Here is a 10,826-nt window from a genome sequence, read left to right on the forward strand (position 1 = left end):
GTGTTAATGATGATAGCAGGTGCGTTCAACCATGTTTTGCTTGTAACTTTTAAGCAGTAAAGTGAAAATATGCGTCCTACTCAAATTCCTTGTGTGTGGAGGGGACATTCGTGTATTGTACTGTGACAGCCAATCCTCACACTGCTGATGGGTGCTCACCCTTGTGCCACAGCACTGCTAACGCAGTCACGGGAGAAATCATTTTTCCTGAGCGAGGTAGACTGACCAGACACCTGAAAATTGATGATGATGTTTGCAGAAATGAGCAAGTACTGAAGACCAAATTGATGAACATTTCAAATGCCTCCCTCTGTTCTGACATTCCTTCATGTTTGTACTACTGCACTGGAATTTGTTGTGAATTTCCAGTAAAGGTCAGCATGTGTGTGTGCGTGTTTGTAATACATTGTATTTATAATAAGCCTTTGTTTTTTTATATCCCCCAACATCCTTCCTTGAATACCAGGGAAATGAGGCAGACTGTTTTTACAGTTCTAGATACTTTATTTCAGCTTTTTATTCATCTTCACATTTTCCCCATACGGCTTTATGTATATTTTCACTGCTCCTAAGAGGTCATTGTGAGCTGGGTGTGTTTCAAATCAGTTATGCATATTTCTCCCAGTGATAATAATAATAGGAATAATTTTGTATTGCAAACATTTCAAAGGCATCTTTTACCCACCATAAACATATGAAACCGAAATGTTGTCAAGGAATACATTAAAAAGAACAGAAAAGTATTTTTTTACCTGACACAATGCACACTGTAAAATGACAAAAATGTAATACTTTAAAAAAATAAACATTTTGTTTTGACTACTTATATGAAAGTCAATCACTTCCTTGTGGCCTGAAGCTGCCAAATGAGCCAAGTTCTTGTACATGTACTTGCAGAAGAGTGTATGGCTTGTGCCTGTTAGTGATTTTGAATAAATACATGTATTTACATAAGAGTATACAGCTCGTGCCTGTGACCTTGCTACTCAGAGATCGTGCACTGCACCAGACCTCCAACATTGAATCCTCTAATGGTTGTGTTTTCTTGAGGTGAAGAAAAAGTTCTTCATAGAGCATAGGCATAAAATATTCTTAAGTCTTGAATCTTGCAAATTTGAAGCAGACTAAAGTTGCCAACATTTAAGATCATTTGCAGAGGAGGGGATGATTGTCATTACTAAACTTAAAATGGATTCTTTCTGGTTGTATAGAGAATTCCTTTTTTTTTTTTTTTTTTGCTTCAACCATCTGAAAGAATCTTTAATGGAAAAAACCTTCTGCAATACTGATAGATTGCTTTCAATCATTGTTATCAATAGGTATGCTTCAATTTGTCATAAATAAAAGAAATGGGAATGGTTATATCATAAATCTCCGCTTCATGTAACTAGCAACAACAGTCATCATCAGTGACAACTGTCAAACATCAATGATGACAGCCAATGTCAGTATACATCAATAACAACTATAAACAATAGTTAAACATGGATGACAACAGCCAATATCAGTAACAGCTTTGTTCCATAAATCTCTTCATATAACAACAACAGTCATCATCAGTAATAACTCAACTATAGTAAACATTTGACATCAGTAAGTACAGTCAGCATTACTTTACAACAGTTAGTCTTTTCCTCCTTGTGTCAAATGGAGGATGGTTCATCATAAGATCACTTTATATGAAGGCAGATAACTAGTGGCCATTCATGACAGATGTCAGACCTGTTGTTGCTCCAGTGGTACGTAATTTTGCCGTCGTCCAAAACGTACAACAAAGAAAATGACTGCCAGGATCACGACAGCAGCCACAACCAGAACAGCTACAGCACGGTACTGCTCTCTTCTAAGCCCGTCATGGCTGCTGATGATTGTCGAAAACTGTTTTTGTTTGTGTAGATGAAAGGTTGTTCCTGTCGAGACCAAAACAGTTTGATGCCAGTGAAAGAAAGACATTAACAACGTACAATGGTTTACTTAGGAGCCTTGAATCTAGAACATTCTTTCAAGGAGAAGGTGTTGAAAATCTGTTTCTTGCCAGAACTGAGTGCAGTAGACATGGAACAATACAGCGATTATGCTCTGATATGGCTGTGGATCATGACCAAATCTTAACACGGCCAACGTTTAAAGCCACCTGTTGACATATATCTGCTCCAGGATTCAAACAGGCTACATCAGAAGCTACCAAGTGCCCATGCAATGTCTCTATTAGCCCCACTCTCCCACTTCGCACACCCAGCAGAAACTGGTGGGTGATTTACCAGGGAAGATAAAAACAACAGAAGCTCTAGACACAGTGAACCCCTTACACTGCCTGCCTTCATGGTCTCTAGGCTAGGGCACTTTTTAACCCTCACTCTCACCGCTTCCTACCTCAGTTGGACACTCCACCGGCTCCCCAGGAAGCCATTTTGTTTTTTTCATTGGGACAGGCTCAATCTGAAAATAGTTCACAAACAATTGTATGAGGGCGTTAATCAGAGAGGTGTGAAGATGTGTGCTGTTACAGAACTGCCTTTAAAGAATGGATGATAGGTTATTTTAGGCGTTTTTGGAGGATCAATTAAAATTAGACCCAGGTTCATGTGACTAAATTGTGAAAATCTGCCCACGCACAAACCTCTACAATTTCAGAAGGTAATCAAAGACAGAAGAGCTGTTCTGAAGGAGGTTAAAGGGCACTCACCATGTTGTTCCAGAGAGCTATGGAAGCTGCTTGCTGTGCCTTGGCACTCAGATGGAAACAATCTGGGGCGAAAAAACTGTAATCTGGATGTCCATCCTGAAATAAACCAGTGACTTGACTTGATGGTATGCAATGTAATCTGGTTTTCAAAAGGCTGTGTTGCTGTCTTCCAAATATTCTCTATTTTTGATTATTCTGTGCATAGCAAGAATAAATATGAAATCAGTCACTGTCTCTTGTGACAAAATGTACATATTTCTACATGGGCTTCATGAAAACCACTTGGAGAGTGGAGAGAGGACATGTTAGATATTTGTAATATGTCATGATCTCAAAATGGCTAAAAATTATCATTTTTGTCAAATTTCAGGGCACTGTCTGACCTTTTAGGTCAATCTTCAAGTAAAAAATGTTTTATTTACTTATGTGATTCTTCATATACAGACAGACTTTGAAAAATGGCCCATTAGTCACACTTTCACTAAAAGGAGTTTGCTCTCCACACCTGGTCTGGAGGGTAGGTGTCCTTGAAGAAGGGCTGGTAAACGACAGTGAAGTCATCTCGTGTGTCAAACATGCCAGAGGCAGCAATATCTCTTACTACCTGCTGATACTCTCCCCTGATATGGATTAGCTCCTCTTCTGCTTCTTTGTTCTTTGGGAAAGCCGCACAATCGCACAAGTACCTACAAAATGTGTACCAGATTGTGGTAACAGGAGGTGAGTCTTATGGTTACAATTCAGAGGAATACTGAGGGAGAAAAACAATTATTAATTGGTAATGAACTTTATCCCTTTCATTGAAGTTAGAGTTTTTAGCATCTTTAGAGAAAAAAAAAACCATCAGGCGTTTTCACAGATTCTGTTAGTTTCAACACTTTAGGGTAACATTTGTTTATTTTATAAAGTCTACAATCATCTGCATATTCTTTTGCTAAAACATTTTCAAGGCACCATGAAGTTGTATTCTACTATACATCCCTTGCATTAGTTTATTGCCTGACAGTTTCAACGACAATATTTCTCTTAAAAGAAAAAATGCATCTTTGTTAATTAGGGCAGAAGGATCAGAATATGATGACCAGTCAGTAGTAAGTCACCTGTATCAGGTTTACTTACAAATGAAGTAATGAGCAAATTAGCCCCTTGTTCAGCTCAGTGACAATCTCTATATTGATTGGTTCAACCAGGTTCACCAAGGTTCTGGGAAGTTCAGCTTGTAGGATATTCAGTGCAGCAATAAGATTTGCTCTGTATCTGTCTGCACTGTATTTATCCTGTGTACACACACATAAAGTAGCATATACAAACATAACTGAAGAATATATCAAATGCTCAGTTAATGCATGTAATCGCTCTTTCATACACATATACACACACACACACACACACATTTTGTGGAATACAACCTTAACAACACAAAAAGCATGTTAATAATCTTTGTATTAGCTTGTACAATTTAACTTATTATGTTCAGTCAAAACACTGCAGGGTAAATATGATCCTTTGATATATTCAAGAAAGGGCTGTGCCTCAGCCTTGTTATTGTGTAATGTGTGTCAATACTTTCGATATTACAAATGACAAAAAATTTATCAGAAAAAGATGTAGTCCTGTATCCTGAACTAAGATGCAGCTTGACAATGTCTACACCACTATAAGTCAATGCCACTAAGTGTGAACTACAGGCTAGTATGGTCACAGGCACACTCAGTGGAAACATCATGGCTGCTCTCACCCGATCGTTACAGACATCACAGAGGTCGTTGTTCCCACTCAGGATTGTGACAACCTTCCAATCATTGTTGAAGTCCACCTTTGAGTCACCGCGAATGCGGTTAATGAGTTTTCTTGCCTGTGACTCTAGTTCACTGCAAACACAGCAATTAGAAGACAATGGCTAAAGACAAAATAAAAGTTTGTACCTATGAAGACATTTTTGTTTGAAAGACAGTGACAAAGTGCACACGATAAAGTTTTTTTTTCAGGTTAGATGAGATTATATTCCTCATGGGTAGAATCTATTTTAACAACAAATTAAACTTTAACTATGCAAATACAAATCTTCAGTTTATAGTTCTCTCATATTACTGGACATTTGATCATAAAAGAATTATAATGCACAACAGGTCAGGAATACCAGGAATAAAATATTGCATATCATTGCTGTTTTCTTTTTAACAGAATGTTCTTCAGCTATGCATTAATTATCAAACTACCAGAAATAATATCAGATATAATCATAGGCAACTGATGAACCTTCTGGCTGGTCAGTGTTTAACAATCAGTGATTGTCAAAAATGCCTTGAGGCAATGCATAATGTAATAGAGGCTGCTTAATGCCTGAAGGTGCTGCCCACGGTCAGCATTTAACAAAGATTACTAAAATACCTTGAGGTACTCCCTGTGATGGCGACATTGAAATAGGACCTGGAGCTGTCCTCATCACCATCACCAGTGGCATAACCATAGAGGTTTGGGTTAAACTTCTTGAGCACATCTACACAACCGATACAGGAGCATCCAATGTTCATCTGATTATGACTATTCAGGACTGGTTACAGCCTTCTTTTTACTTCTTTCATTTTCATCACAGACAAATACATTAATACAGCTTTTCTGGGGAAAAAACAGTAAAAAAGAATAAATATGAAGATGAGATACAGTCATCATTATCTACAAATACCCAAGTCCAGGGGAAACCAGGGAATATGAATGACAACTAGTCTTAGTAGCAAACTACTTAATGTAAAGTGGAACATAATATTTCTATCGAGCCATTTTTCATTACAATGTTAATAACTGCATTACTTGTTCATTTTGTATCTTCCTGTATATTTTTAAAATGAGGATGAATTATGGTGGTTGCAGACTCTGTTCTGATTCATCTATGTTTATTCCTTGTTACTCCTCAAGAAGCAAAGGGCCGCAACAGCACCTCGCCAGCGGACCCGGTATAGGGCAGCCCCCCTCAGTTGGACCCAGGTGGTTCTGATGTCCTTTGCCTCGCTCTCTACTGTTCTGTTCCAAGTCTGCTTCGGTCTCCCAACTCTCCTCTTCCCCTGAGGGTTCCAGTCAAGTGCCTGCCTGGCCATGGTGTCAGCTGGTGTGTGCAGGGTGTGTCCTGGCATTCTGGTTGGTTCTTTTCCACAGGCTGCTGCTGGAGATCTTTTCAGGCCATCTTATTCCCAGAATATGTCGTAGGCATCGGTTGGTAAAGGTCTGCAGCTTGTTGTTGATGGTGTTTGTCACTCTCCAGGTGTCAGAACCATACAGTAGGACCGCCTTCACATTGGTGTTGAAGATGCGGGTCTTACTTCTGAAAGATAATGCTCGGGAGTTCCAGGTGGGGCGTAGACTGTTAAAAGCATGCCTGGCTTTGTTGATGCGGCTTTTGATGTCATCGTCTGCTCCACCGTCCTTGTTGACAATGCTCCCCAGATATACAAAGCAATCTGTTTCCAGGATGTTCTCTCCTAGAAGTTGGATTGGGAGTTCCAGGTTGTTGTTGATTCTCATCACTTCTCTCCTTTCTGCTGACCTTTAAACCAGTTCTGATTCATCTAAGTACAGGATAATTCAGTGGTCGTCTGTCTATAAAGATATTAACTTACTTGGCATGGTCACTGTGGTCTCAAATGTACCTTGACCACCTCCACTGCAAAAAGCAACAAAGACTTTGATAAGATAGGAAATATAGACATATACTCATTACAAGTGACACAAAGGGTTCAATGAGACAGAAGCTGTAGATATTTATAACAAGTAAAACTAAGCTTTGGTAAGATAGAAGCTATAGTTTATTAAAAATAATACAAAGAGAGACAAGAACTGTAGATACTTGTTACAAGAACTGTTAACATTGTTTTCTTTTCTTTATCTTAGAGTGAGCACCTGAAGTCACTGTAGCAAGTCTAAGACCCATGGCTACCAAGTTCTGAAAGTGAGACAGCACTGAACAGATCAGTGGAGAAAGGGTGGAAAAGATGATCTGAAAGGAAAGAACAAGAACAAGAACAATATTGAATGAAGATTCAAAATGAATGATTTACTCACCTACCTTGTATGCATTACATATTCTACAAATACTCACCTCCAGGACAGACCCCGATTCTGAACCAGAACAGCAAATATGTTGGTTGCACTGATGCCATTTCCGGCCTGCATACAAATGAAAGTAAAATTTTTACAAATCAGTGTATATCAGTGTAGAGCACTTTATATGCAACATGCGGTTTGTAGAAATATGATCATCACTGTGACAGGTTAGCAATGTTCAAGTTTCGATGTTATCAGCCAGAAGATGGCCTTCAATTGTAAATCATCTGTATGGTTTAAGAAAATATTTCTCCCTAATCAGTTGCTCTGTCTGGTTACCTTACATATTGACCTAATAAAGATCCTGTATTCATTTCAGGTCTACTTGGTGACACGAATTCATTTATTCCATGAACTGTATAATTATAAAGATGAGAATCTTTGGAAGAAAACTCACTGTGAGAGAGTCACCCAGGGATCCCACTACTCGGATGTCAGCAGGCCTCAGACTATGCACTTAAATGAACAAGACGTTTATTACAAATCCTTCATTAGGAAACATCTCTAGCAAACTACATGTTTTAAATTTACTTTACATTTACAATGCAAATGTCAGCAACAGTGCTGCATGTGCGGACAGTACGGTGCATTCATCCACAATATAGTTTGCATGTTTGTAATTTTCTGTTGAATGTAGGAGTCTCATACCAGGAGAACTACTGGCTCAGACTTGCTCCAGATAAACAGAAAGGTACTCACCTGAGGTTGGTGTAACACTTGATGCATTAAGTGCTTGACATGGGAACTGGTTGGCTTTCTGTTCAAAATAAAGTTGTTACTTTAGTCAGCAATGGAAACCTAATGGTTGGTGCGCCCAGCAGAGAACAGAATGTGGCAAAATGAGAAATATGATGTTGATGTGTTCAACTGACCACAGGGACAGGAGGCTGACCAAGAGGGGAGGATAGTGCATGCCCCTCGCCTGATCCTTCTAACCCCCCCCCCTTTTTTTTTAAAAAGCAAAGGAAAAACATAAAAAAACAAGCTCGAATGATAATTTATTATGGTTTTATTATGGTGAATCGTACACTGGCGTTTACAGTGGTCACGTAGCATGATACAGGCGATCATCAGTACTCGTGCACTATCATGTATCAGAAAAGTTAGCACACATGATTAGTGTCATTTAACTGGTGCTGATTACTGCTGATAGGCTATCATTGTGAGTGGCAGATCGCTGTAGATTGAATGAGGCTACAACATGAATGCTGACAGTCACTGACACTTATTTACAACACCTCTGTTTATAATACCTAGCAAACCTGTGTTAGCAACACCAAACACCTACATCAAACTCCTTGGTATCGGCAGGTGAACATTATGCGATCTGAACCCCCGTAGTGCGTGCGTGTGTGTGTACGTGAGTGTGTACGTGTGACTATACACTCAGTCTTACTAGCAGCCTCTCCTGTGGTGGCCATTGTTCTGCCAACAGTCGCTGCAGGGTGGCATTGTTGGCCAGCAAATCCAGTTGTTTGAGGAACGCAGCATTGTCCAGCCGGCCAGACGTCACCACTGTACACACACACACACACACACACACACACACACACACACACACACACACACACACACACACACACACACACACACACACACACACACACACACACACACACACAGACGCATTAGTAAGTAAAGCAACTATAGTCAGCCTCATGCATAAAGCTCTTCTCTCACTCAGGCAGGTGGGCAAAGAGAAGATCGGTGTTTTGTGTTTGTGTTGGTGGAAGGCAGTAATGATAATGAAGGTAATGCTGGTTTGTGACAATGGTATGAGTGGGCCAGAGACTTGTGAGGCTGCTTATGATGGACACAAATCAAACAGTTTTGTTTCGGTTCACGAGGGGAAGTGAGTTCACCTCCACACTCACACGGGCCGAGTTGTGAAACTTCCGAGTCAACAACAACAACAAGCGACAGTTCAAACAATGGTCTGCATTTAACCCTCGGAATTTACGACAAGTCATCAACTTGTTTCCCTCAAGCGCGTGGCAACGGACGGTGATGATATAATAATGTGTAACAGTCACGTGCAGTCATCTCATCTGACAAACTGAGATAAGGGCTGGTTGTGTCCAGGGAGATTCCCAGCTTTGACAATGACTTCACTTGTCAGCATCGAGAAAAGCTAGTTTGGGGAAAACAAAACATTTTTACCTTTTATATTTCTGTCTGTTTATTTATTACCTGCTGTTCGATGTAATCAGAATTAAAACTGTAACAGACCTCAGCTGAGGTAATTACAAATTATCAGAAGAAAAGTCGGTCAGCCTTGTGTGCTAGTGTAGGGACTGTCACGTGACCTCAGATACCCGAAATGTACCCGAGGGTCACGCTGTTCCAGTTTCTTTGTAACTGTAGGCATATGTCTACCGGGTGCAGAAAAACAGTTCAGCAAAACACTTTCATAGTGACTGATTTATGTATTTATAGCTCCAGGCAGCTGCTTATACAAGTGAGATTGTAAGTGGCGAATAGCGGACAGAAAAAAAAAGAACAAGGATGTGCATGAGAAACATGCCGAGAGCTGCGATTATTTCTCCAGTCACACACCACCACAGCCTGCGATGTAGATACACCTATGTCTCTCACACAACACACACACAGATACGTGCGTATGTACCCACACTTTCATCTATGCTCATTTGTATGTACAAAGACTTTTACCTGTCTTTGGCATGAGCCGGCTACAGGTGTTACATTAGTTTTGTAATAATGGAGTCATTTGAGTTTTCGGACTCAGGATATCAACTTACTTTCTGTGCCAAGTGTTGCAGCTGAAAACTACAACTAATCAGCGACTAATTAATGGCTGCTGTGTGAAATATCGACACACACCAAGTTCAGCAGCAGAGTCGTTGCTGTCGCTCCATACAAACCATCGTTAGCCTCGAGTCACTGTTCACAGGTGAGATTTCACTCAGCTTCCCTGTCACTCTTACTGTTCAGAAACCGGCGATAAACTTGAATAAAGCACGTGACACAGAGGGTTACTGTGAGGGTTAGTCAGACTAAAGTCTGTTAAGAAGCGAGGACACACTAAAGTCTGGTTTCAAACCCTCACGTGCATCTTCGACCAACGACAGATAAGGAGGAGGGGAAAGAGAGGAGGGAAAGAGGTTGACGGATGTAGGATTACATTGACTAAGACTGTTATCCCTAAGAAGAAATGTTCACCGAGTTTTTGAGACTATGTTTGACATCTCTGGGTGAGTTTGACGTCTGGTGCCGGGTACTCACCCACAGAAGCAAGACACACAGCAGCACCCACAAGCAGCGAGCGGAGCGGCGCGGTCATGGTCAGTATTGGTGATGTAGATGATGATAATCCTGGCTGATGTTGGCGACGACAGGTGGAGCGATGGATGCTGCACCTCGCCGCTCTGTCCTCTCGCTCTCTTATCTCCCCGGCACGTCAGCCTCGGCAGAGATTGTCTGCCCCGACTGACGGGTTCGAAGCTAATGAGGTGTTATATGTTATATGTTAATTAACCGCTGACCCCGAGCGATACGCTCACCGAGCAGGCCACGCACTCTGACCTCACAAGCCAAGCACCTCGCTGTCCAGAATGAGAGCGAATGACGAGAAGGTCAGCACGTGACACGTGCGCTGTCGCCATGTAAGGATCGAGACAGCTGTTCACTGCTGGGTGTCACGGGGAAGTGAGGAAACGTGACGACGGGTACGTGCGCACCCGAGCAACACCAGGCACAAGACGTTTGGTCATGCGACCTGGCACCCGCCATACTCTTAGTCGGGTGGATCGCCCTGTCACCCTCAGCCGCAGTGTTGACAGGGTCAAGACAGGTCACACCGGAGAGCTCCGCTGTCAAACACTCGACGCGATGATCGCTGGAGCGGAACGACCTGACTGACGAACGGTGTCGTGGCTGTGTAACGGTCGAAATCGAATTGTAAATTAAGATATGTACATTTGAATGTCGTCACTGCAAACAGACTAACCAACACATATATAGCGGTGTTGTGAAAGCCAGGGTGCTCAAGGACCTGTCTGAGCACATTCCGCTTTCAAGCGCC

The 10,826-nt window shown here is 41.3% G+C and overlaps 1 protein-coding gene across 1 annotated transcript; it reads right to left on the bottom strand.

The window, feature by feature from the left end:
- Nucleotides 1–489: 489 nt before the first annotated feature.
- LOC112570678 (phospholipase B1, membrane-associated-like) lies at nt 490–10,544 on the bottom strand. The gene is made up of 13 exons (XM_025249236.1): nt 10,028–10,544; nt 8,181–8,299; nt 7,484–7,541; nt 7,182–7,240; nt 6,780–6,847; nt 6,301–6,344; nt 5,078–5,186; nt 4,425–4,557; nt 3,806–3,963; nt 3,192–3,372; nt 2,687–2,782; nt 2,374–2,439; nt 490–1,910 (listed from the first exon to the last, which is right to left on the bottom strand). Exons 1-13 carry the CDS (start codon nt 10,083–10,085, stop codon nt 1,821–1,823), a joined length of 1,239 nt encoding a protein of 412 aa, XP_025105021.1. The 5' UTR covers nt 10,086–10,544; the 3' UTR covers nt 490–1,820.
- Between the last annotated feature and the right edge of the window lie 282 nt (nt 10,545–10,826).

Source organism: Pomacea canaliculata, linkage group LG8 (genome assembly GCF_003073045.1).
Source record: "Pomacea canaliculata isolate SZHN2017 linkage group LG8, ASM307304v1, whole genome shotgun sequence".
NCBI classification, from domain to species: domain Eukaryota; kingdom Metazoa; phylum Mollusca; class Gastropoda; order Architaenioglossa; family Ampullariidae; genus Pomacea; species Pomacea canaliculata.

Excerpts from the sequence above, each read along its gene's own strand:
- LOC112570678 (XM_025249236.1), bottom strand. The coding sequence starts at position 10,085 with ATGACCGCGCCGCTCCGCTCGCTGCTTGTGGGTGCTGCTGTGTGTCTT. Across the intron at positions 7,542-8,180 it reads CACCACAGGAGAGGCTGCTA|AAAGCCAACCAGTTCCCATG; the intron begins GTAAGACTGAGT and ends TATTTTGAACAG. Across the intron at positions 3,964-4,424 it reads GTGATGTCTGTAACGATCGG|GATAAATACAGTGCAGACAG; the intron begins GTGAGAGCAGCC and ends GTGTGTACACAG.